This window comes from Montipora capricornis, chromosome 2 (genome assembly GCF_036669925.1).
Source record: "Montipora capricornis isolate CH-2021 chromosome 2, ASM3666992v2, whole genome shotgun sequence".
NCBI lineage: Eukaryota > Metazoa > Cnidaria > Anthozoa > Scleractinia > Acroporidae > Montipora > Montipora capricornis.
Genome location: NC_090884.1, coordinates 26529787 through 26557286, shown reverse-complemented (window position 1 = coordinate 26557286; position 27500 = coordinate 26529787). Strand labels below are relative to the sequence as shown.

At 41.0% G+C, this 27500-nt stretch overlaps 2 protein-coding genes across 2 annotated transcripts in view; one reads left to right on the top strand and one right to left on the bottom strand.

Moving 5' to 3' along the window:
- The window catches only part of LOC138039194 (leucine-rich repeat-containing protein 49-like), a 26631-nt gene extending 15278 nt beyond the window's left edge, over window positions 1-11353 (top strand). The window contains exons 13-19 of the mRNA XM_068885389.1: window positions 119-223; window positions 4043-4262; window positions 5546-5731; window positions 6589-6698; window positions 9110-9169; window positions 9930-10005; window positions 10597-11353. Coding sequence (XP_068741490.1) covers window positions 119-223; window positions 4043-4262; window positions 5546-5731; window positions 6589-6698; window positions 9110-9169; window positions 9930-10005; window positions 10597-10797 — 958 coding nt within the window. The 3' untranslated portion in view covers window positions 10798-11353. The remainder of the gene's footprint in view (window positions 1-118; window positions 224-4042; window positions 4263-5545; window positions 5732-6588; window positions 6699-9109; window positions 9170-9929; window positions 10006-10596) is intronic.
- A 1406-nt stretch (window positions 11354-12759) lies between these two features.
- LOC138039195 (uncharacterized) overlaps window positions 12760-27500 on the bottom strand; it is a 34525-nt gene continuing 19784 nt past the window's right edge. The window contains exons 2-6 of the mRNA XM_068885390.1: window positions 21125-21242; window positions 19492-19608; window positions 15543-15727; window positions 14604-14949; window positions 12760-13635 (exon numbers count right to left, since the gene is read on the bottom strand). Coding sequence (XP_068741491.1) covers window positions 13595-13635; window positions 14604-14949; window positions 15543-15727; window positions 19492-19608; window positions 21125-21242 — 807 coding nt within the window. The 3' untranslated portion in view covers window positions 12760-13594. The remainder of the gene's footprint in view (window positions 13636-14603; window positions 14950-15542; window positions 15728-19491; window positions 19609-21124; window positions 21243-27500) is intronic.

Sequence of the window (27500 nt, the reverse complement as noted above, 5' to 3'; positions counted from 1 at the left end):
TATACATAATTTTGAAATGACGTTCTGTTGCAGCCGTCGCTGTCATCATTCTTTATTTTCCCGGCTTATATCTGCCTTTTAATGTGGTGAGTCATCTTGCTGTCTTCTTTTTTTGCAGCATAATGCCTAATTCTCAAACAACAGGAAAAATGTCAAGTGGTGTAAACGAACTCCTCGCTGCTGATGGAGTTGTCTCAGTCGCTGATTCTTCGAATACTATGGCGTAAGTATTATGGTAGGCTGCAAATGATTAGGTTGGGCAGCAGAGATGGCCCAGTGGTGATAGCACTCGCCTCCCACCGATGTGTCCCAGGGTCGATTCCTAGACTCCGCGTCACATGTAGGTCGAGTTTTTTGCTTCTCTACTCAGCTCCGAGAGATGTTTCTCCTGGTACTCCGGTTTTCCCCTCTCCTCAAAAACTGACGTTTGATTTGAGATAATTTGACTTGATTTCAGTGTCTCCAGTTAGTGCACCAGCGCTAGTAGACTTGTCCTTTAAATAAAGTTTATCGTGATGTAAATTCCCCGATTTGCAAGGGTCATGGCTCCCTTTCATCAATTACAATGCTGTTCGACTGACCCTCGATCAGCTAACTTGCAAGTGTAATGGGTAAGGGTTAAATTGGTCTTGTGTGTCCCATCTCCTTTTTTGTCATCAGACGAGAACGTTTCCTGTATATAATATATAGATTTAGCCAAGCCTAAAAACGGAACTCCCGTTTCTAACCCCACAAAGCAATATAGTGTATATGGAAATAATTCTGCTTCTGCACAAAGTACAAAATTAATCGTCATATGCATTCGTGTTTTCAGTTTACAGTGATCGAACACCTCTGAGCTGATAGCAGTAAACAAACAAGCCTTTAAACAATAACTAACAATGTTAATCAACACCTAAAACTGGAATTACACGCACAGTAACCTCTTTCACAACGTTTTCCGTTTGACTGATAATCTTTACACCCTCTCTCTTCAGTTTAGAACAGAATGAAAGTGAAGTTACAGAGTAGCAAGTTCGCTTAATACTCAATTGCAATTTCACAGTCATACAAAGCAGCTCGTGACTGGACATCCATTTCACGCAAAAAGCTATAAATGTGATTGTTGAAATATGCCAGAATCTCTGTCAACACAGAATTGCAAACGTTTTCAGGCCTACTTCGTTTTTTAGCGAGTTTTACAAATATGCGAGGAAGCGAGGCAAGGAAAACATTACATGAAAGCTAACCGTTGTAATGTGTTTTGTCTCTCGCTCCATTTCTCTCATCTTTACGGTGTTCTTCATTGAAATGTTCTCTTCTCCTTCCTCGGCTTCTCTCGAGGCTTTCTTCCCTTAAATTTCTCAAATTTCGTCGCCTCTTGTCTCATGCTCTTTCGCTTTTCTTCGACTTCCCTGCTCTTTATCCCGTTGCTCGTCACTAATATGATTTCCCGCCAGAAAAACGCGGGTTTCCAAAAGCAAGGCTTCCACGCGATTTCCAGCCAAGGAAAATTGCCCGAACACTCCCGTTCTCAGGAGCTCTCCTTCCTCTCCACCTCCACCCCGACAATCTGTACGGGCGGACGGCGGACGGACGTACGTGACGTCATAACCAAAATTTCTCTCATGGATAGATTTCCCAAATAATCTTACCCATGGTGCTCCGCTGGCGCGCTTCGCGCGCCTGAGCTCCGCTATGATGCTGGTCGTTTATTGCTGCAGATTTTTTTTTTTTAAATTTTATTTTAACAAACACATTAAAATCTTACGTACATTAAAACACCGGCGAAGAGATAACATACAGATAGCATGCATAGGTTCCAAGCACTCTTCTTACGTTACAATAATTTTCATAATGTAATTGGCTAGGTTTTCAACTGTACCAAGACTGTCAATTTTTGAGAGGTTTAGGTTTTTTCTTTTCGTCATATTCTAGATCACAAAAGTGTTGTAAGAAAATAGGGAAATTGTTTATACTTGGTATTATTTCCTTCATTTTACACGTCCATATAAAATATCTAGCAACAAGAAAGTAGAAATAATTTTGTAAGTGGGAGAAGACATCTATTTTTAGTCCTAATACTAAGTCCATGGAATAATTCTTTTCTTTTATTGTTACTTGATTCCTTGTGAGTAGGTCTTGAAATCTTCCCCAAAAAGAAAAAGTCTCTCTGCAATGCCAGAATAAGTGAGCTAAGGATTCTTTACCATTCTTACAAAAAGTGCAAATGTCGTCATTTCTGAGCCCAATTTTGTGAAGGTAGTCGTTTGTTGCTAATCGTCTATGAAGAAGTTTAAACTGGAAGGCAATTAGTTTGGAGGCTTTTGTACAGCAGAAAGGGGTTTCATAAACCGCATTCCAGTTTATCGACTGAGAGAATTCCAGGTTGCAATCTGCGATCCATTTGCTTTGGCTGCCGCTGGGGCTAGTCTGCTTTAAACTGATGAGTTTGTTATAAACAAGTTTATTTGGCTTACTGGCTTGAAAGAATTTAACGGCGAAAGTATCTTCATTGGTATCTGATAGAATGCCATTTCCACGTAAGAGTTTTCTTTGGGGTCTTATTGCAGCTATGATGCCATGAAAAGTAAGATAATTTATTTTTATGTTGAAGCGCTCCCTGAACTCAGTTAAGGAAAGAAAACTGTTTTCATCTTTCATTAAATGTCTAACTTCACGTACCCCTTTCGTAGCCCACGTTTTATAATAAATTGGACTATTTCCCACTTTAATTAGAGAATTGTGCCACAGGTTCATTGACCGAAACTGTTTGGTCGAAGTGATGTTACCATTGAAGCTAATTTCCGACCATATTTGCAAGACTTCGGAAAGAAAAGTATCAGATATTTTATAATATTTGTGTAGATCATTTTTGTTAAGATTTCCTTTAAAGAGGTCCGTTCCTCCATAATCTGTTAAATGTAGATCAAAAAACAACTTCCACTTTCCATGGTTGTCCTTATCTAAATATTTTTTAATCCAGGTTGACTTAAGTGCTTTATTGAAAGATTTAATGTCTATCATCCTCAAGCCACCGCTTTTGTATTCACTGATGATAATGTCTCGCTTTATTTTGTCTCCCTTTCCATCCCACAAAAAGTTATAAAAGATCCGGTTGATCTCATCTAAGGCTGTATGATTTGATGGCAGGGGAGCCATAATATAGACAAATTGAGATGCAACAAGGCTCTTCTTTATTGCTGTAGTTTATTTAGGGTGATTCCCTGGTTTTGCGTTGCGCAACCCTACTGCGCACAATTTCTTGCGTCATTGGCGCATGCATTAGCTCGCGCACAGTGATAAAATGGCGGATTTTCATTGACGCGAAGCTTGATCTGTCAAGGAATCGTTGTTTTTCCCTGAACGAGCACGGTGAGCCCCCTTTTTAATGGTGTTATGTACTCGTAATAGGTCAGCGGAAACCTTTTTTTAAGGATAAAAAAAGTTGGATGGTAGAAGTTGTAGTATTTATATATAAATGCCGAGAAACTGCATTTGGATCGAGACACTGAGTGTGAGGTGATGATGTAGCGGTTCAATTTTCTTGCATTGCTTTGCAAGATTGAGCAATTTGAAATCACTTTTACTGAAAGATTTTAGCCCGGATAAACAAGTAGGCTCAAGTTTTCAGTAATATTCAGTAGCTCTAGCTCTATAACAACAATAATTCCGGTTAATTAAGTTTCGAACTCTTCTCGCTTAATTCGGTAAAAAACGCTTAGGATAAAGGGCATACAGCGCGAAAACAATCACGGTGACCCCATCTTTTTATTGCACTTGTTGGATGTCCTGTGCAGGAATATCAATTGTGCCAAGTTTGACAAAAATCTGGATAGTACGTCAGTTTCAAGGAAATTACCTTAAAGCGTTAGTCCACCAATAACCTTGTGTACATGGGGTTTTAAAACTGAACAAAAGACATAGACGTAAAAATAGCAAAAGTCCCTTAGGATGTACTTTTCCCAGAAAACCTTTATTTCAAGGAATCGATTTGTCTCATGGGTGCTTAAAAGCTCCTTCCTATTCTCAACCACTAACATTCACCTTTTGTTTGACTCAGGGGCAGAGATATTGTTCCCTCCCCTGTGAGTATCTGCCATCTTGCTGAGTTGGACAATGACATGCTCTACTTGTATGGCCCAGGCTCCTTGGACGCGCTGGATCGTAACTGGGGTAACCAGGCCGTGCAAGCAGTGACTGGTATATCTTTCAAATTCATCGACTTTGACCTTATTGTTCCTCAGTTACACAAGATCAGAGCTCGTTTTCCGTCTCTAGTCGTAAGTATCGTAAGGCTCTTGGACAGGAATTTTTTTTTGTGCGGAACAAACATTCGTTTGTCCGCAGGAAACAAAAGACTTAACACATTGTTGACACACATGAAAACAAAAGTCAGTCAAAGGCCTCCTTCGTAGATTTTCTCTTTACGCGAGCCACCCATTCCTTTCCTTTGTAAGTAAGTGTCGTCTGGAGAACAAAGTAACCAATCGGTGCTGTGTAGATGCTTCCCAGGGAGGAAGGGAGGGAGGGAGGGAGGGGTGAGTCAATCTGAAAGTATGATACGAATGGAAATTTGTGGTAAATGAAGTTAGGCCGTGCTCATTTAGGGAATCACAGCCCTTCGTTGCTTTTATAAGTTGATTATTTAGTGTGAGGTCCTGACCATCCTGGGAGACCCAGGGGCAGCTAGTCGGAACGATAGAATGTTCGTGGTGAAAGTTTATTACAAGAACGGGAAGAGCCCCTGCGCATTTACTCTTACCGAACCAGTTCCAGAGGCGTTCGAATTCTCTGCTTCTGATTAGCCACAATTCTTTTTTTTGTGGCCAATTAGCGAAGAGGAGCAGCTGGGTGACTCTGATCTTTCTTACACGAAGTAGTTTTCCTCATCGATTGCCATAGTTGCGTAGCGCGTTCAACGGGGAAAGTTTTTTGAGGAAAGTTTAAGAAAAAAACGTTAACGAAGCCGGAAAAATTAAAAGCTTTAGCACGGCTGGAAGAACCAAACACTCTCCGATAAATGTTTACGGCGGATCTTTCGAATTAAGCTGTCATAAATTTTATTGCTGATACGCGATGCACGACTTTCACTTTCTGCAGCTTTGCTCACTAATTTGTCTAGTACACAACGACAAGCTTACCTTTTACATCTCCATGTTCGTCGCACGACTTCTGAAACTTTCCTCGAGAAACTTTCCCCGTTGAACGCGCTACGCAACTATGGCGATCGATGAGGAAAACTACTTCGTGTAAGAAAAGATCAGAGTCACCCGGTTGCTCCTCTTCGCTGATTGGCCACAAAAATGTTTTTGTGGCCAATCAGAAGCAGGGAATTCGAACACTTCTGGAACTGGTTCGGTAAGAGTAAGTGCCCAGGGGCTCTTGTAGTAAACTTTCACCACGAACATTTTATCGTCCCGAATAGCTGCCCCTAGGTCTCCGAAGATGGGTCCTGACTTGCCGTAAGAGTAGTTAAATTGACGAAACTGGTGGGAAATTTCATTCAATTCTTAACTGACAAAGGTTGGAAAGTGAGAATTTTTTACACTATTGCATTTTTCAGGGTCTTATTTTTACGGAGACGAATATTAAAGCTCTCCAGCAAATCAATTCTTTATCGCTGCTGAGAAGATTGGATTATCTTAGTATTAGTGAAGAGGGTAATCCTGTGATGTCTTTCAGTTTACTGAAACCTTACGTTCTGTTTCGTCTGGCGCATTTTTCGTTGAGAAGAATAAACGATATTGAGGTTAGTTTTACATTGGGAGTTCTATTAATTGATTGATTGATTGATTGGACCCTTTCACGCTAGGGGACGGAAATGTCATCTAGGCGAAAAAGTTGCTGATCATTTTGCTTGTCTAATGTGGTTTTTAGACAGACAATCAGTTTTCGTTTTGCTGTCGTAGATTCGTATTTAGACGAACAAAGAAAGCGTACATTTGAGTAGTTATCAAGTATTTTCAAAATGGCTACCACTGGGCAAAACCCTTGTGGTCGGCTCCTTGGAAGGAAGCGTCAGTTTTGAGATCACTTATCTAAGTCCAGGCAATCAAAGTACTTCCTTTGAGAAAATGGCAATTCCTTAACACCTGTCATATCGCCTATAGCTGCTGTGTGTACAACAAAGGCCGAAGAGAAAACGCATACCCCAATTGAAGGAGGAAACGAATAGATATCAAACGTGGACGGATGTCACAGTTCAGTCTGAGAAGCTTTCGTGTAAAGCACAATACGTTTCACTTTCACTTTCCTCTCACACTGCAGTTCATCCATTTGTTAGTGTCTTTGTTCATTTGCCGTGAATTCAAGTCGGTTTTGTAGGTCTTGTTCGTCCAGATGATTAATCGTCCTTGAAAAATCACGTTTATTAACGGACCAACCGACAGGCAAAATGAGACATCTTGTCGGTCAAGGACGACTTGTTCGTCTTCTAGTGTGAATACGGCTGATGAATGAAGAAATAAATGTTTGTCTCATTGAATTCATTGATTGAACTAACGACCGAAGGAACAAATAAATTAATTTACTACGTTGAAATATTTTCTTCTAAAATAAAAAGGTGTCTTATGCTTTTTTGTTTTTTCTTTTTGTTTGCTTTGACAGGTGACAACTGAGGACACTGTTAATGCCGAGAAACTGTTTGGGACCCTGGCTCATATCACTACATCCCAACTGCCTCAGTCCAGATTGCTGACTATGTTAGGAGATTCAAGGTTGGTTGGACATTGGTGACAACGGTTAGAATAACGTGTTTAAAAAAATGCCTCCTTCAAGGAGAACTATCATTTCATGTAGAGTAAGATAAATACGAACGCGGAGAAGTGTTTGGTATGTATCTTAAAGATTTTTTTCCGATTTGAAGATTCCAAAAGGAAGATTGGAAAAGCAACATCTACAGAGGTACTCTTAGACCAAACAATTGTTGAAAACAACTTAAGAAAAACAACATTCCTTATTGCAACATTTTTCAGTACATGAATGTTGTGCAGTTTTTGAGTAAACAGGCTCTTCTTCGGTTAAAACCCGAGATATTCGGTTCAATCAATGGCGCTCGGTCAAAAGCTAAGGGATTGTGGCGAGCGGGAAAGAGAAAAATCCCATAGCCTTTCACCGCTCGCCATTCAAGAGCAGACATAAGAATAACTCAACAAAGGGCTTGTTTGCTGGCAATGTTGGTGTAGACCTCACGATCACCGAGGTTAAACCGAAATTAAAGCCCGTGGTTGGGGGTTCTTCTTTTGAAGGGTAACATTAAATCTATTTGAATACATGTCGATTGAGAATTTATCCTTATAAATCCTATGCCTGTTGCCTTGTGAAGAGACGAAATTCATCGCGAGACGAATAAGGAGACCCGTTATCGCTTCTCCCGCTAACTGAACGCCTGGAACAGACTACCTACATCATCTACTTTTAAGTAAAAGGTACTTGTGTTCTGTTTGTATCCGGCGTAGGAACGCCTCTGTCAGAATTGTCTTACGCAGACGTCTCCATGTGGACGGGAGCTCTGTTGGGAACTGAGACATAGCTGACGTGTCACGTGTTTGCCAAGATGGCTGCCACGCTCTTTAGAGTTCTTGCAATACTATGTCTTTTTGCTAATGTGTCTGTTGGGGGTGAAACCTTTCTAAATGGTTACCTAAGACAAGATTGTCCTCATGGGGCGACGAATTTTGCATTCCGTATGCATTATTCCCGGTATTTGCGGGTAGATGGTGTCCACCGAAGAGTGAATACACGCATGTTGGATCGTTGTGATATTCTTAGGTTGCGTAAATTTGCTGGCAAACCTTTGGCTTCCGTGCTTGGAGGTCTAAAAGAGCTCGGAATACTCAAGTTCAGAGGACCAGGGAAACAGAGGGACGGTAGAGGAAGCGACAAAATCGGCTGTAAGATTGATGTGTGCATTGTTACTGAGACCCATTTAAAGCTAGACCAGCCCGATGCTGTGGTGAGTGTTGTGGATTTTAATATATAAAGGAGGGATAGGAACTAGTCAGGACCTGATGTGAGGAACAAGGGCGGCGTGGCTGTTTACGTCAAGAAAAACGTATCTGTTGTGGATGTTTATCTCTCAAGGCTTTATGAAGTAATTTGCATAACTCTCTGTCTTCCTACAGGGCATAGATTTCTTGTGTGCGGAATTTATCACCCGCCTAAACACAGTTATGCAGACAACGTTCTAATGAATTATCTTATTGATTACACGGATAATGTACTTAACGCCCACCCACAAACCGTCATTGTTCTAGGCCGAGATCTCAATCAGATGGACATGGATGAATTACAACAATTGTCTGGCTGGAATGTACTGGTTGATTTCCCGACGCGTGGCGATTGACACTTAGATAACTGTTCAATGAACCGGCCCCGATTTGTCTGCAAGGTGCTACCCTTTTTGAGCAAAATCGGGTCATCGAGGTGTGATTTTGCCTGCAGGATCTAAACTTCGCCCCGTGCGTCGTAAAGTTCACATGCGGGACAGACGCCTACATAGGAAACAGTATTTGTACCTGGCTTTGGTTGAGGAGGACTGGCGAGAGGTACTTGAAGCCAAGAATATAAACGAGGTGGTGAAAAAACTGGAGTTAACTGTACGGGGCCACTTGGGTAGCTGTATGCCACTAAGGGTGATTACTATGTTATCACGTGACCCTGCTTGGATGACCCCTATTGTTAAAGCCATGCTGAGGTCGAAATCGAGGGTGTCCGATGAAGCTCGGTTGAAAGAGTTGAATAAGAGGATTTCGGAAGTGATCAGTGAGAACAGAAAGCAGTTTCTGAGGAAACGAAACAAAAAAATAAGTAGTGTTTCGTTTCCGGACTGAGCAGCTCTGGGGATGGTGAGAAATACACTGTATGTCGCATTTGAGCTCGATCCCCTAGCCTGCTTGTTCCATTGTAGGAGTTACCAGGAGTACTCATTGGATTCCTAGGCTTTTTTCATTTTTTCGATATTTTATTTTCGGCTTTACTCCTGGGAAAATCCAGTTTCAGCGCCTTCAATACCACCCAACTCAGTGTCCTCTGCTTTTATGCCACAGGCAACCCAGTTGACGCTCACAGTTTTCAATAGAGGTCGGGCAATCGCAGATAGTTATTAACTACGATATCTTTATTCCAGACGGAAACAAACTCTCGATACAGAAAAGAATAAAAAGCCAGAGCCGGGAAAACACGAAAGGTAATAAAAAGTATCGTTCATTGTGGATCTTTGATTTTTCCCCCGGTATTAGTACTGTTCTCGTTGTCGAGTTGCCGGCGCATATTTATCACCCACAGCTCCGAGATAACATTAAAAGCCTTTTAATCTGAATAAGTTTCCACAAGTTGACTCTACACGTTGGAACTCGAAACCTTGGATATATTCAATCGGTTCAGTGCCTTTGTGCAATTCACTAGACATAGAAACGGTTTCGGGAAACGACCTAATTAATCATCCAATCGTCTAACCGGAAGCAAGACTTTACAACACTTACACAAGTGTGGATCCTCAGAGTCAACTCCAGCTATTATGTGAGAAAATACCCGTGAGCAAACTAGAACTGTACTTTGACTAAACAAACATGGTCATCTTTAAAAGACGTGAAGTCGACACGCCTGAAAAGGACCGTTGGAAGTCACAGGAATCCCAACAATGGTAATAGCTAAAAGAGGAGCCCATAACTAGGAGCTTACAGCTACACATACTTGTCCTTTGTCAAGGCGTTTGCACAGACGAAACTATTCTCAGATGGCTCGTTGTTTACATTTTCCGTCAAAAGTTGTGTTTCAGTCCGCATGAATGGAGTCTCAATTGGCAGAAAAATTGATTTTAAAATAGCTCGATCTTAAAATAGGTCGGTCTATGAAAACGCCATGATACAAACATATACAAGTTAAATACTCCTGGCCGAACGTATTGGTAAGGACATTTTTAACATTTTGTTTTATTTAAAACTTAGGACACCCTCAAACGAATCCGTCAGCCGAGCAGGCTTGCAGTACTGGCCGGCGGATTCGGAGCGGACTCATAACAAGGTTAGTTGGAATGCTCAGCTGTCCACTTCCACTTTTTGTAGTTAGCGTGGGGGAGGGGCTGGGGGGTGGAGATTGTCTGAGGTGAGTTGAAGGGGACAAATATGACTCGGTTCGGACTTCCGTCTCAAAGGCCTATGATCCTCGCCCTTATTTTGCACAAAATACTTTGGTGTTACTTTTGATCGGCTGAGAATATGAATGTAAGGCTGAGAATATAGAACAGTCCATAATTGAAGCATTGCAAAACCAAGGCAATCGCGAAAATTAGAGTTGTTTTCAATTGAATGTCGAAAGTAATTAGCAAATTGCTTCGGTTTTGCATTACTTCACTCAGTGATTGGTTCAAGGTTCTCGCGCCACTTTTTCAACCAATCAGAAGTGAAACAAAAACCAACCAATAGTCGCTCACGCGTGCACATTTTCCCGCGCTTTGTGTCGGCTACATGTGATTACTTCGAGTTTTGATCGGTTTACTGGATTGTCTCCGTCGTTTTTGATTGGCCAAGGGAATTACTTTGGTTTTGGTTTTACGTCTCTCGATTGAAACTCGCTCTAATCTGTACTATTACACTTTCGTGAATTGTTCTGCAGGAAGCAGAAGAAAGGAGATCATTCGCGGTAAATTACATGAAGGAGATCGCGCATACTGCGATACTTACAGAGCGCAAGAAGAAGAAATTGGATGAAATTTTACCCGAGCTCTTTGCTGAAATGGTGCAAAAAGCACTGGTTGACTTGGCAGATTTAAACAGTTGTATGAGAGGGAGTCTTGAAAAGATAAAGCACAAATAGCAGAGACGGGAAGGGGAGTTAAAATATCGGAGCCAAGTGGATTCAATTACTTCGCCCGGTGGAAAGACACGAGAGATTTTCCATGATTAGAAACGCTGAGTAATATGTTCAGTAACATTTTTTTTTACGCCGGATTCAATTACGTTAACTACATTCACCAAATACTAGTTATTTTCTACAACCCTATGAAAGCGTACCATAATCAAAACTGCGGGCCTACCACAGGGCCAATGAAAGGTAAATACAAAGCAGGGCGAGTGGAAGGTTGTAACATGTGATGTCCAGAGATTCGTATATACGAAGAATTTGATCTGTTCGGATATCTCGGCTGAAAATTGAAGTGTCCGAAAATTTTAGGGAATGCAATCGTCATTTCAGAAATTGCTAGCTGAACCTTACCTTCCATTTGCTCATCCGAAACTGCTAGGTGACCTTTTGAAGTGCAAAAAATTGCAAAAATATCCGTTCCGAAAAAGTAAGGGACCACTTTTCCCTGGTTCCGAATCTTTTGGGTGATGTTTGAATAAAGAAATCTATCGCTGTTTGCAACGTAAAAGCGAAATTTTTACAACTGTTTGACTCTCCCGAACACCGTTTCACGTGTGGCGATATATTTTTCTATGTCTATTTTCCTTGTACGGAAGCGACAAAGTCGGCAAATTGGTATTTTTTCTCATTTCTGGCACAGATGAATAGGAAGTACTTTCCGGTAAGGATAAGGTGGTTGAGGGTTTGAAGCAAAGATGAGCCCTATGGAGCGTTTTCACTCACGTGACTAAAATAAATGCTAATTTTATGAAACAAAAGAAAATATTTGCATGAAAATATTTTTGAATTCCCAGAGGATTAGTTTGGAACACCAACATGGCTGCCGTGACGTCATGTGAAAACGCTCTTTAAGACCATAAATTTTTCTAGTTCAGTAAGGGTTGTCATGCAACACTAAACCACGTAAAATTAGCTGTTCTTGCAAGGTACTGCGCTGTTGTAAAAAGCGTCTTTTCTTCATCTCGTTTTTGTTTCGCGAACAAGATCGTATTGGCCATGATTTCCATTTTTATCATTTCCCAAAACAGCCCTTTATCTTCAAGATTTTCATATTTTGCTACGAATTTCGGAATGCTTTTGGTGAGAAGCTCTATATATTCTTTATCAGTGAGTAACGAGTTATTGAATTTCCAAAATCCTGGCCCCCGTTTTGTTTGTTTTTCTTCGTGGTTTATACAAAGCTGTAGTGCCGAATGATCTGAAATTAGAAACTATCTGGCAGTCAGTTAGGGTTAACCCTAACCCTAACCCTTAGCGCAATTGCAAATTTGGACCGAGCACTGAGGGAGCTAATATATATAAATTTTTTATCTTCAAACAAACACGACCTACGACCCACGACTCACGACCCACGACACACCCACCCACGCGATTTAGCCTCACCCAAGACTTGCTCGTGTGTAACCGGCTTTAAATCTACTTAGCTTCAGTTGTTCTTCGCTTCAGTTCTGTTGATGTTAATTTGACAGTTTTCTGAGGTTCTTTTACCTCTATGTGATTTGCAAACTTTCTTCTAGTTCGGAAATTTTCGCTTTTTCTCGTTCTAATTCCGGCAGAAGTAAGAGGTTTTTGTCTAATTTTTCTTCAATTTGTTCTAATTTCATGCTGCACCGCGACAAGCCATAATGGTTTCTGTCTTCTGTAGCGAAGATATTGTCGTCGGTTTGTGAGCTTGAAGTTCGTTGTCTTGTCCTTTTTGCCCTTTTTCTTTCCGAGGATGCTGAACGTGACTCATCTGAGCTCATTTTAGCGGTTTGAACGTCGCTTGTCGTAGGCAAAAAGCGTGCTTTTAAGCAGGCATAGGCGGAGCAATGAAACTTGCGTCCGCCATACTCGACGTCTCGTCCCAGCCATAAATTAACTTTTTACTTTTCTGCGGTTACAAACGATTCTCAAGGAAAGAAAACTTCATTAGTGTCTTTTCATGTCTTTCCATGCGTATCACAATCATACCTGACAAGAAACACAAGGAGGTGCGGCAAGGTGTTCATCCGACCTTGTTTGCGAGGCTGAAGAATTATGTAGCCCTCATCCACTGACTTTGCAGTTTTGCCATGGATATTATTCTCCGAATTGAATAAATCAGCAAATTCATTAACTTAATCTTAGTGACTGAACTATGAATGTCTCTTTGGACTGTCTGTAGCTTACTTTTTCTAAAAACTATCTTGCTTCTTGGAGTAAAATACAGCACTTAAACTGAACCCCTACTATAAATCAGTTCCTGATATCACAACAAACAAGGTCTCGGTAATGTGAATCAGCCAAGGCCAAAGTTCCAAAAATCAAGCCGAAACAATGGTACTTTAACTTCATTTAAATATGGCGAAATATATACAGTGTGTTGGCTATTCATGCATAGCTAGAGCGCGTAACCTTCAAATGATGAGTGAATTACCTGCTGGAAATTTACACGCTTATCTGCAGGTTGTACTCAATGATTAGTAGAACTTAAATAATCAACCAGTGATAGGAGCGATGTTGACTGCACTGTTAGATCATTACAACCTTATTTTTGATCATCCTTAGAACAACCACTGAAAGTTATTCGCTGGGTTTCAATAATTGTTCTTTGGTTAGGAGTAGCGCTTGCGTAGCTCTTTTTATAAATTGTACTTACTGGATTCCTCCACCGCACCAATTTATGAAGAAAGGCAGCTAAATTGAACAACGGCCAAATGTACAAAGTTCGCCAAAGGTACGACTTGCATTATATGTACGCAAGTTTTTGTTATGAAAAGAAACGACGTCAGCGGATGAACACAGCAAAAACATCAGCTAGGTCCATGTCTGTGAAAAGAAAATAGATAACAGTTGGATTGTTACTAGACAAAGGAATGTATTTGTCCAGAGTTCAGTAAGTACTTCATAAAACAATCACCAGGCATCCTTTACCCATTTGACTTTTTAAAACAAACTTACGACACGTGAAACATAAGAAGAATAAAAACATCAAAAAAGGAATCGTGCGTGTCTACATGTAATCGTGTCGCAAACCATGTATAACAGAAAAGTCAGTCGTTTTCCTAGTGGCAGCGAAAACTCGAGCGAAATAGGTCCAAGCCTTCTCCGACATTTCTACGATTCAGGAGCACACTGCGCTTGCGTCTACTTATGAAACAAGTGTGAACATCGTTCAGGGTATTTTTATGTTCAGTTATGCTTGTACGTCAACGTGTAACCAGAGCAAAATCCAGCACATGGAACCACAAGGAGGAAAAAATGCTCTCCATGCGGCGGCAAGATTTGTGATGATATCTAGGAAGATTCTTATAGGGCAGACTGCTGGTTAGTGAACTGAAAAAAGCTTACGCTTGAACAGAAGATATCAAAGACACCACCTATAAGCGACTGACTCCTTAATTTTGAATGACAAAAATGACATTAATAAAAAGACACTTTCCCTATTCCTTCAAGGACACATACACGGCCGCTGTAACGTTAAGTAAATCCGGCGAATTGCGGAAGATTCGCCTGACGGCTTCTCATTCAAACCTACAGACGACTTGCCCGATGTTAGTTAAGAATTAGGGGCGGACTATGGACGGGGGATGCGGCCCGGCACTTCTCTCCTTTATTTGTGTATTGTTTTTAGTTCCTTCTACTGATCCTTTTTCGAGTGGTATTTTCCATTTTCGCCAAAGCGGGGAGAGGGAGGTGCGGTCTCCTTCTGCTGAATTTCCCTAGGGAACGAACACGAGTCGATCCGCTGCAGCAATCCTTAGTTGCAATCTTTAGTTGGGATTTGTCAGCCTTACCCTCTGCGGAGTTATACACGGAGGAACCTTTCTTCTTGCTGTAAAGGATGCTCAGGGGATTTTTTTTTTCAAAGTCACAGGGGTTAGTATCAGTGCTGATCATTAACCAGCCTACATCGTTTGCACAGCCAGAGTACTTTTTGGATATCTCAAAAGAGCGGAGAGTATCTTTATTTTCCTGAACGATTGGTTGAAGCTCAAAGTGCTCCAGACTTGAATTACTTATGAGGTCATCCCACGTTGATAAATTGAGATTTTCCTTGGTAAACCATTCAACATTATCATTAACGGCACTGAACTTGAGAGATTGCACTTCTTTACGATCCTTGTAGAGAGCAACACGAACCTGCAAATTGATAGCAAGAATACCTTGAGTAAAAGACGTGGATGTTTCAATTGGCTGGCGTGGACCAACACCAAAGGTAATTACTTAAGCCAATCACAACATTTACAGAAAAAAGGAAATGATCCAGTGATAATCAAAAGCTATCCAACCGCGTTACCTCCGCCGGCTAAAGTTTCCGGCAGAGCAGGACTTGATGATTTCTCAATGCAGCACCGAGAGTAGAGCTTTAGTTACTTAAAAACTTCGCAGTTTTTTTAAATAGACAAAGCAAAAGATGGATGTCCAAAACTTTGGACATCATCTTGGATTAAATGTTTACCAGGCATTTAGACCATTTATATGCCACATGACGAAATGGACGTTTCATGTTTCGATAGTTAAAGCGACAGTTCTTCCAACGTCGCAAGACTTTCAGGATTAGTCAGTTTCGAACCCGCGAACACGTCATGCAGGTACGTAGCATTGACCAATAATCTTTTCTGGTCAGGGAGCAGCACAACAGAGCTCTTCCCAATGGCGATGCAGGAAAATGAGAGATGTCCTTAAAAAGCTGTGTGATATCTTACTTTTTCCTTACAAAGTTGTTCTCATACCTGCTTAGGATTAAACGTGTTCCAGTTGTGAGAAAGTACCAGACGGTTTTTGTAATGTCCATTAAAAGTGGAAGATGTATCCAGGGCGGCCGTCACATTCTCGGAAGTTGTATTTCGTGATTTCCACATCTCCGCAACGTACAAAGGCGTTGCGTTTGCAACAACTTTAAATACCATCGTCCAACCTGCAGTTATTAGTAAGAAAAGTCATCTATGTCACTGGAAAACAAAGAAACGTTTTCAAATGATTTACCAGTTAACTAACATGCAGGGACAGCGGAGCCGGGGTGCAATCTGGGGGAGCTTTAGCCCCCCCCTCCCCCAATGTCAAGCAAAAAATAAAAATAAGAAGTAAAACATCTGTCATTTTACGGTTGATCCACGTTTATTTTGTTGATATCCGTCGAGAATGCTCAAAGTCGCATTTTCGAGCTTCAACATTTCCAAATTTTCTGGCGGAAATTTGCCCAGAACCCCTACAAGTTAGCGTCTCCGGGGGTTCCTTGTTAGCCCCCCCACCCCCAATACAAAATACGCTCCGCCGTCCCTGATATGGGATGTTTTTCGTCGCAAAATCTCCTCACACTTTGCAATCCCTCCCATGAAATTTCGCTCTTATGCACCTGCGATACTTTTTTTTAAATAATAATAAATAATGATAATAATAATGAATGTTTATTTAACCCTCTCGCAGAGCAAGCTCTGAATTACAGGGAGATTAGGAATAACTTACAAATATTCCACAGTCACAAAATACTTTAGTCTATTAGATCTTGTTCTAAGTGGGCGTATTCTGGTGCCCGACCTCGTGCAATAATCATGTTGGACAGACAGGGCTCTAGAATGTGCTAGCTTCCTAATTGGGTCGTCCAAGTCCAAGTTTGGCATGTACCGTTTACATAAATCTATGGGGCGAGACTGGAGTGTTCGAGACCTACATTAATGAGCGCGGTCTCGTAACTTAAACTTGGGAAGATAATGTTCATTGCTCGTTTCTGAACTCTCTCTAACGATTCTGAGAGGTATTTGGACATGTTAATAGAAACCACGCAGCTGTATTCCAGTACTGATCTTACAACTTGCCATAAACTACGATGATATCTTGATCGCTGACACCACACTTCTTCAGCTGACGTAGGGCATGTAGCCGTTTGTTAGCTTTCCTGACTATAATGTCACAGTGGGAGTCCCATTTTAGGTAATCTGCGATAGTGATATCGAGGAGCTTAAACGTGCGCACACGCTCAACGACCGTATTCCCGGTGAAAATGGGGCTCCACGTGCAACTATTATAGTCAAGAAAGTCAACAACAATACATTTGCATTTGGTTGGATTTAACATCATTTTGTGTTCACTAGCATGACTGTAAACGTCAACTAAAAAGTTCATTACAGGAGGTCAGTTCCTTGGTACGATCTCTAAGATGGTCAGGTCGTCCACGAACTTTGCGCGTAGAGGCCATGATCTCACCAACTCGTCCTCCATGATAGCAAAGAGGATTTGCCCGAGCTTGGTTCCCTGGGGAATACCTCCATTACACGGGAGGATGGAAGAGGACATATTGGAGATCTTCATATACTGGGAGCGTCCTTCGAGGAAGGCAGCTAACTAGCGAGCAATGCAGGGGTGGAGGTTGAAGCGATGTAGCTTTCCAAGGAGGGTGCTGTGATCAATCAGATCGAATCCTTTTCTGAAGTCACCAAATAATAAGTAGCCTGCACAGCTTCCTCGGTCCAAGCTATCAAGCAGTGTGTGTAATAAATACACCAACGCGTCCGTAGTGACTTTTTACTTACTGCGCACTGGAGGGGATCTAACACACGCATGACAGGCTCGTAAACTCAACTGAGTGTAAAACCCTCCATAACCTTAGCTAGCTGGCATGTTAAGGCAATGGGTCGTATATCATTTTTAACCGAAGTGTGGGGGGTGGGGGGGGGGGGGGGCATACTGATACGCGCTTGAGTATGGATGGTAGAAACCCCTCGCGCAACGACGCATTGTACAAATCAGCCACTACCGGTGCCAGCTTGAAGGCAAACAACTTCCAAATTATATTTGGAATTACGTCAGGGCCAGGTGCTTTTTTTATTTTAATGGCCCTAAGTGCCATGTACGCTTCCCTAGATGTAACTAGGAGGCAGTTCGGGATCTCGTGCACAGGGATGCTGTTGACGTCATGTGGCGTAAGAGGAGTGAATGGGGATGTATGACCAACAAAGAACTGATTGATGCTTTCGCAGAGGTCCTGGACAGACGAGATGGTTGTTCCGTCAATTATATTTAGTTGATGGTACCATTGGTTACGAGAGATCGAAGATCCCGACAAACTATTTGCATTTAACCACCACTTATCTGCGCAGGACTCCTTGAGGCACTTGGCTTTAGAAGCGTAATAGTTACGCTTGCACTTTTTGATGGTGATTTCAATGGACTTCGTTGCACCTGCGGTGGAACTCGGGAGAATCTTTTCCGAATTTTGAGAGCGCTCTTTGTCTCCTGGATATTAAAGTCCTGATCCTGGGGGTTATCCAGGGTTTATCTGACTCCTGCGTACGGGTTGACTTCGAGGGTAGGAAGTAGTCAATTGCCGCTGATAGGACTTGGGAGATGTAGTTACACTTATCCACACACGATGCAATAGAGTAGAAATGATCCCACGAGAAGGCGGTCATCCAGCGCGGCAAAAGCTTCTAATGGCGCTATGTCGGGTATCGCGAAATGTCACAAGCCGCTTAGCGGGCTTGGCAGCAGGCGTAACAGGCTGGATAAGGACGGTAAAGTGGTCACTTGTGCTGATCTTTGATATTGTTAAAAACTCTGCAAATAGCGTCTACTTGTTCAGCGTCGAGTTGTCTGGTGGCTGATTCGACCTTGGCGATAATCTCAGTGGCAGGGATGTACGCAGGAGTTACGGCGACGTTCAGTCCTTCGAACTTCGAAGTTCAGTCATTACGGCGAAGTTCAGTCCTCCTTTTTCTCCAAATTTCAATGTAAGCAGTATGCGATGTTAAACCGGGATAGAGACATGCATGTGTCGATCGTGGGGCAAACAGCTGCTAATGTTGTTAACTTCATATAACTTATGCTCCCCGATAAAAGCGAAGTCTAAAGACCCAACAGCAAACTATTTGTCTAATTTGAATTTGAGTTTGAATTCGTTTACCATTTTAATAATCATTTCAATCCTTTTCGATCCTTTCTTTCGTTGCATGTTGCTAAGTGAAAAACGTTGTCATTCTCTGTTGTTTTCGTCTGTTTACAACAACAAACAGAAACAAGGATTCAAATGATTAAAATGGTAAACGAATTCAAACTCACCGTCGTCCATTTTGTTACCCAAACCCGATGCAGATCTGTGCATGTGCGTGGATTTACCGCTGGACAGGAAAACTGTGGAAAGTCAGGACTGGCTACTGGGCCTCCGGGCCGCCGGGCCGTCGCGGGCCGTGGGCCGCGGGCCAGCGCTATTTGTCTGCAGTCTGCAGTCTGCAAATGTCAGACACCGTTGTGTATGATCTATTGAAGTTTTAAGTCGGATATAAGTCGGTCGTTTATGGCATGATTTAAACCCATGCAAAATGCGAGGCCGGAAATGATTAAGCGACCACCCTCAAGACTTTGAAAACTGGCCGCTTAATAGAGGTACAATATAAATTGGGCAGAAATGGCAGTCAGTCTAGTTTTATTGCCTCTACTGTATGTAGCAAAATGCTTGTTTAAAAGTGAACATACCGGTATGTGAAGAAATGCAAAAATCATCGAAACAAAGTTCGATGATACCGTGCAAAGTTCTGTTACTCTAACACAAAGAGCATGTAGTCGATATACAGTACGGACATATCATTCGGGACTTTGGAAAGTGGCCGCTTAATGGAGGGTGGCCGCTTAATAGAGGTCCGACTGTATTTTTTCCCACAGAAAACGAGAGTAAAAGAAATCGAGTACCTCCCTCATCGCTTGTCTGATCACAGTAAACAGGAAAATGTCCGAAGCTGTCATTCAGTCGAATGTTATAGATTCCGGAAACGCGTGGATTTGGAACTTTGGAGCAGCCAGTGACTACTAAAGGAAAAATATAATAGAAGAGGATCAAGGTTTCGTTGCAAAACTAACGACATATTTGCGTGGGATGATAAGACATTTGCTTGATGACGCTATTTGACTTTTAGTCCCAGAATCCTTCAGGTTTTGCTTGCCTCATGCATTAGAAATTCTGGTAGTTGCAGTTAAATGACGCTATCGTGAAAGTTGCCAATTCTTGAATGATTACCCTCATCCGGTCCTTTACCTGACACCTACTTGCATAGTACTGAAAGAAAAGGACGCTATTAACTATTAATGCATGCACATTTTGCCCTTTTCTGGGAAATTGGTGATCATACAACAAGACTGAAAGAAATGTATGGATCACGTCACTCTTTGGTCTATAACTCGCGCTTCAAATTTAAGTGACATTTCGCTTATGTAATGGGCCCGAGGGATATTAAGGATTAATTTCACGCGTATTTTCGCGACTCGGGCAATTTTGTGAGAACTTTGAAAACACAAGTGAAATTAAACCTAAATTGCACGAGGGCACAGTGCGATTATATGTTCATCATGCACATAAAGGGCAAGATTATTGAGGGAAGCCCATTCAATGCCGCGATAAGTAACAATTAACATGCTTTCATTTGGTTAAAGTTCAATTCAATAAATTGATGCTGTCAAACACAAATAGCACTTAATTCAATTAACCTGTATTTTACATGTGGATAAAAAGCAGTTTAATCAGAGTCAGAATCTGGGAGAAGATTCTCTTGTAACTTCGCTTGCTCTGACTGAGCAACTGTTAACCAATCAGGATCGAGTAATCATGCCCTCCTGATTACCAAAAGTGCCCTCGTGCTTAAGAAAAAAATATGCCCTCCGTCTCAGCCAATCAGGATTCAGTAATTTTGCCCCTTATGTGATAATTTCATTTATCGAGTCCTTCGCGAGAACACACAAGCCCAACAAATTGACTTGCTCTCAACTGATAGTTCGGTTGGTAGAGCATTGCACTGGCATCTCGGCGTCATTTGCTTGTGCTTGTGTTATGGTTCGTTTTCACTTGGCACGAATCTCTTGTGCTTGCGTCGCACCAGGCGTTCTGAGACCCTGAAAATGTTCTCCAGATGTTCGTAAAGTTGCATGGTATTGCATGGTATAGTATTTCAATAAACCAATGCTATCAAAATGCATTGCTGTGATGTGTAATGCGTTTGCATGTTACATCATGATGTTTGTGCGGCTTGCTGCGATGTCACGCCGGCCAACTCCTACTAAATTAGCTTTAAGTTTTATTTTCCCTTTTTTATGCCATCTCGTTCAAAACATCAAATGAGCGAAATAACTAACGCGGAGCCAGGGGTATGTTCTTAGAATAATCTTAAAATTCTGGTTATTCAGCCTCAACGTTCTTAAAGAAGGTTCATCATTGACAAAAGTGCATCTTAATAAAATATCTGAACAACAGCTGCTGAATGTTTTCGACAAGATCTCCTTAAACTGTCAAAAATCTCATCCCCAAATAAACTCATGATTAGTTTGTGCCTACCGAGATCTTCACAATGCTTTCCAGTATATCCCTTTTCGCATTTGCAGTAGTGGGTATTATCTCTTGCGTTGATAGCACATTTTCCATGCGAAGAACAAAAATTTCCATAGCATTCATTCTGTGGAGTGTAAAAATACATTACCTTCGAAAACTAACACCTTAAGTATTGCAGATGAATACCACTGATGTGTTGCCGGACGAGGCGTATAGCACTGTACACGGCATTCATTTGCAATTAAGCGGCCGGGTATTCTGCAGTTCAGCCTTGCCTTTTTTTTTCAGAAAAGTAATCAGTGTTCAAAGTTCCCACCAGTCACAGGCTAAATAGGGTTAAGCTTAGAGCGAGCTTCAATCGAGTGTATTAAAAGAAAAACCAAAGTAATTACTTTGGCCAATCAAAAAGGACAGAGACAATCCAGTAAACCAATCAAAACTCAAAGTAATTACACGTAGCCGACACAAATCACGGGAAAATGTGCACGCGCGAGCCACGATTGGTTTTGCTTTCACTTTTGATTGGTTGAAAAAGTGGCGCGAGAACTTTGAACCAACCACTGAGTAAAGTAATGCAAAACTAAAGCAATTTGCTAATTACTTTCGACAATCAATTGAAAACCGCTCTAATACAGTAATTTCTTGATTGTGATTAGCTAAAAGAACGCAGATTTCAGGTAACAGTACAGAAAGGAGGTCATTCTGAGCGAAGAGGTAACAAGTGAACCATTCTGATTGGTTAAGTGATCAAAGTAACCTACAGAGAGTCAATAAAATGCGAGTCAAAATTCAAAATTGCGTTAACACAATCTCCAATGTAAAAACTTGTCCAGTTTTGTCGGTCTTTAAAACAATGTACGCTTGCTAATTGGTTATTTCAAATTGCACTGGAAATCATTCCTTACCTCTACAAACTACAAGAAAAAAAAAACAGTGAAGACGCTTATCACAACTGATCATGGAACCTTACAATACTATCTTTTAATAAAAGAATCACTTGAAACAACTATTCAGAAGCTAAGATCTGTCAAGAAGGCTGAAAAGTGCAGTCACTTAACTTTTCCATGAAATAAATGAAGTGTCCAGTTGACAAAAATGAATGAAACAAAATCACACAATACAGTGAACACCCGCATATAAGAACCTACAATTTAAGAACCTGTTAGGCTAAAAATTCCATTTTAGACCCCCCTTACATAAGAACCAGGTTAATCAAGTTGTCATTTTAGAAAAATGACCTTGAAATTGCAGGCGACTGGAACAACGACTTTGATTCGTCATGTGGATTTTGAGAATTCTGGCTTCTATTGTTTCATTGCAAATAGACCAGGCTTCGCAGACCAAAACATTTTAGATGTTACAGTTATTTCGTGCTTTCATGCCTGGAACATTGAGTACATACATGTAAAGAAAAAAATAAGCTGTAGTTTTGCTTTATGGTTAATACTGTTGGTATTTAGAAAAGTTACATGTTACTTACAGCCAAATGTCATGGCGTAGATATCTTTTGTGGAAATAAGAACCAATTAAAGAATTAACCTAGATAGCCCAAAACTACTGTAACTGTGTTACAGACTGAGAATTAGGGCTGTGCAACAGAGGTAAAGCTTGTTCATTCATCTTAACTGCTACTGTTCATAATTTGGTTTAGTTAAAACGAACGCACGAAGACTTTGGTGAGGGTCCCCAATACGATCTTCGCCAGGCCATATCCCCAATTCGGATCCGTGATCCCGACGGTCTTTATCCACTCATTACGATCCCTGTCACATTTTCTAGATTCCTTTACCTCAAAGGATGTCTTCTCGGAGGATTCGTGAATGGTTCTTGCCTAAGCAACTGAGGAGAGCCTTCAAGGTCTTGACAATCATTCGTATCTCTTAACAGTACCAAAACGAATGCATTTATTTGCATGGATTTATTGCGTCATCATCTTCCCCACCCTGGTCCCTGTACACCCTGCATGCTTGAAATAAGCCTGATGGGCGTGTCTTCACGCTTATGTATGTGTTAACGTTAAATTTCTTTTAATAATATCTTTTTTGTCTTGCTCTTTCTTTCTTTCTTTCTTTCTTTGTTTCGCCCTGTTTGCAAAGTAACTTTCTGCACTTTTCCGGTTGTTTTAAAAAGTAAAACGTGCCTCCTATTTGTGCCTGTTTTTATAGTCTTCGACACGGTGCGAAAATTGAATTAATTTAGCGTGGATCTTAGATCAGTAATTATTGTGATTATGCGCCGCCTAGAAAAATAAAGAAGATACAGACGATGTAGTTTGATGAGGAGAAACCACAGATAATCCAAGAGGCCCAAGCTCTGATGGGGCTTGCAAAATATGAATCGTTTGTACTGATAAGGTATAATCGTTGAAGGTGGTTTTAACGAGACAGCTTGATATTGTTCATATTATGTCACTGGAATTTCCAGGATCTCGGTTCTTAACAGCGCTACTTACCTAATCCCATATTTAAAACTCCCGAATCCCGTTTAACGTTCATATCTACAATACTTAATCTCTTTCTCTGTGCTCACCAAATCCTGAATCCCGGTCTTTAAATAGGTCAAATCCGGGATCCCGAAAAACCTATTGGAGACCCTCTATTGTCAGTTAAATTACCTCTGTTCCTACATAAATAAAGCCGTCACTCTCTTTTAGGTCCTCAGGATGTTGTTTGGAATCAGAATCACTTAGTTGGCAGACGGAATGTCCAAAGTTGAAAGAGAGACAATCCTCGTCAAGGTAACATTCAATCCTGCAGATGTCGCTTTCGTCAAGGGTTATATTTTTGATCACATGATTCTTTAGAGCTTTACCAAGAATTGCTGGAATAAACTCCAGTGTCCTGCAAGCCCCAAGGAGATAAGAACATAGCTCATCAAATGACACATTCAAGTTAATCAAACTTACTGTGGCTAAACAAAACTAATCCAGTGGCGGACCCAGGGGAATCCGATTTTTTTTGTTACTGCTTTTCTGAAAATACATGTCCACGGTAAGGGTGCCAAGAAAACTGGCTTTAAATTGATTATGTTTAACGGCGACAAGGAGGAAACGGGGGTTCTTTGGGAGAGTAACTGAGTTGCAAGGAGAAACAATTTGCTGAAAAAATTGTCCGTAGTGTTTTGTGAGTCAAAGTATGGACCCCCACCCTGCTAGCAGAGCCTTTCTTTTGCTTGCTCGATTTTGGCGTTCTCCTCCTCAGTAAAGAAAAAGACAAAAGGAGGCTCTGCTCCCCTCCTTCCTTTTCCAAAATAATTCATAGATCCGCCCTTGTAATCAATAATAAATAAAGTAAGACAGAAACAATTAAAGAAAACGAAGTGGAACACAAAATCTAGGGCAATCGAGTCGTTCACATTCAAGTCAAGTCGTTGATATAACGTTTCTTGGTAATCTTACCACGCTAGACAGCGAATTTTGGCACGAACAATTTCAAAAAGAAACGTTAGTCGTGTACACGTTGAAGCTGCCATCGTAATTTTTTAATAAGGTCCATGATTAATTGAGTTAATAATAATAATAATAATAATAATAATAATAATAATAATAATAATAGTAATAATAGTAATCTGGAGCAATTACTCGTCATTCTGGTAGTTATTATCGACTGCAAATTACCGCCCACCCAGCGAATTTCGGAAAGGGACAAGCTAAAATAAAATGAGTGAGGGAAGATTACACCGTGGTAGGACAAGATGGACGGGCCAGATGTGCATTGATTTAATTAACAGTAGAAACGAAGATAAGAATGTGGCGACTGCCCAATTAAGGAAATGGTCGAAAAATCGGTATTATGGAATTACCGTTGAAATGCTGGAATCAAAAACGGTACGAAGACCTTGGAAAGTCAGCACAAAATCTTAGAGATCAATTAGCATATTTGGAACGAACGTGTAAATTAGAAAGACAATGGTTTGACACTGACTAGTTTTTTTTTTGTATGTTTCGTGCAAGACGTTTCGGCTGGTGCTTAAGCCTTCATCAGTTGCAATATACGGCAGCACGCGTGAGTCAAATAACAGCACGTCGAGTGCGCGCTGATGAAAATCCGCGTGCAGTTTCTTGAAAACGTAGCGCGAGACTTCTGCGCATGCCACAGACTTGTAGACCTCTGGGATGGCTATGTGGTCATTTCCAGACTGCGGATCCTTTATTGAGTACCAGGCTTCCAATTAGACGCAGCATGAATGGGCCTTTTTCGAAATATCAAATATTCAGCTTGATAGTGAGGCAGTGAGGACAAAAACAATAGAAGCACGTTGGAATGAATGCGAAAAATATTTACACATCATCCATTTTCCTTTGTCTTTATCCTCACTGCCTCAATATCAAGCTGAATTTTAATATAATATCGAAAAAGGCCAATTGATGATGAACTACAAGAACAAAGAGAAAACAATGGACAAGACATAGATACTAACAACCGACAAGAGCATGAGGATTTGAATGAGAATACCACTGAAAACAACAACGAAGCAGCCAATGAGTTAGCGCCTGAAGATTTAGTCCGCGTAAATGAGATAACACTAGTTGCTAAAAAGATCTACGAAGATATTGTGACCGTCATGGGCAACATGGAAAAAAGAGATGTCAGCAACTTTGTAAAAAAGACCTATCCTATAAGGAATCTGGATTTAGGACATCTACTGTACGTCGCTAAATCAGTCATACAAGCAAATCCATCAATAACCCACAACGCTTCTTGAGGGAAATATAACTGTGCCATCTACTCTTGTGAAAGCTTGGAAAGTGATATACGACAAAGGAAGCGAGAAAATTAAAGCAAAGTCAGGGACAAAACCACGTTGGATGGAAAGATTTGAGGAAAAAATGGACCTCAGTACGATGACAAATTTCCTAGATCTGCCAAGAAGTGAGAAGAATCCACCACCAAAATGGAGAATTAACATCGAAACTTCGAAAGAATAGAAATTGGATGATGAAAGAAATCATAGGAAAAATTACCACCGGAAGCTTAACAGTACTGACGAAAAAGAAGATCAACATCCCTCGAACAACCAAGAATGAAAAAGAGAAGAACAAAGCCGCCAACGAATGGTTTAAGACCAACCAGTGGTTCGATTTGGATGAAGGCTCTTTTTATAAACATCTTACGAACATTGTGAAAGCCACAGGCGAAAACAGCAAACCCAAGTTCAAAAGCAGAGAAAATGAAACAATAACAACAAAGGATGAAAATTGAAAAATTTTGGAGGCCAATATGGGAGAACTCAAGTTATGAAGTCCATCAGGACGACTGGATACGAAGCGTCGAGACGGCTTTGAAGCAACTTGTAAAATTTATTAATAATTCATTAGGATGACAGCCAACAGAAACGCACTATTCAGGTCACATGTGTTGGTTTGTAAATCCCGTTAAAGTTCAACTGTCTGAAAGCACGGGGAGGGATTGAATAGATAGCAGGGAAAGGCTGGGGTTGATGAATTTTCAATTCGTTGAATTAGCTGTAAAATTAAATTTCATAAAGACTTCTAACTCGCCTAATTAGTATGCTTAACTTTCATAAAAACGAATCCTGTAAATTTGTACAAAGTTTATGAATCAATCACAAGTTTGACATTTCAATCACAACTATTAGGTAACAATTTACTTGAATCTTGTGTGCCTTGTCGAGAAAGTTTAATACATCCTCGCCTTCCGTCTCACGCAAATGACAGTTAAAAGCACAAAATAACAAATAAAGCGAATTGGGCGGATAACGCTCTCCATTTTGCTTGGCCACTTCACAAACGAACTGAATTTGCTCAACCAAAAGTTTAGCTTATTTGCCGACGTGCTCTACTGAAACGATCACATCTTCCACATCTTCGCATTTGAGACCGACCATTCTAACAACTTCTCACTTTGCACATTTATTTTGCCGTCGCTGCTGCCACTCCTCGAAGACTTTTCTACCCCATTTAGTGTCGTATTGTGTTGCTTTCGGAGTTGCTCCGACACTTGACTGGTCTCTTCTTCTTTACTCTTTGGAGAGCGAAACCAACCAGTCATGTTTCTACCACAAAAGCTCTACCAAAATAGATTGCTAAATTCAATGCTAAACTCCTATGGGACAATTCCACGCCCACGTGATTAACATAACAATCAAAATCTATTGTTTCATTTCACAAGTAAGATAAAATATTCGCGTCCGACCTTTAGGGGCTAAAAAACGGCTCGGCTGCGGCTCGCCATTTTAACTGCCCATAAAGGTCTCCCGCTCATATTTTATCTATTACATATAGAACAAGCCAGCGAAGAAAGCGTGCAGGTGACAAAAGAAATAATTTTTGAAAGCGTGAAAAAGAAGCGGAATTGGTCCTCGCTAGGTGAAGATGAATTTCTTGCACCAAGAGATCGCAACAGCACTGAATGTTATCATT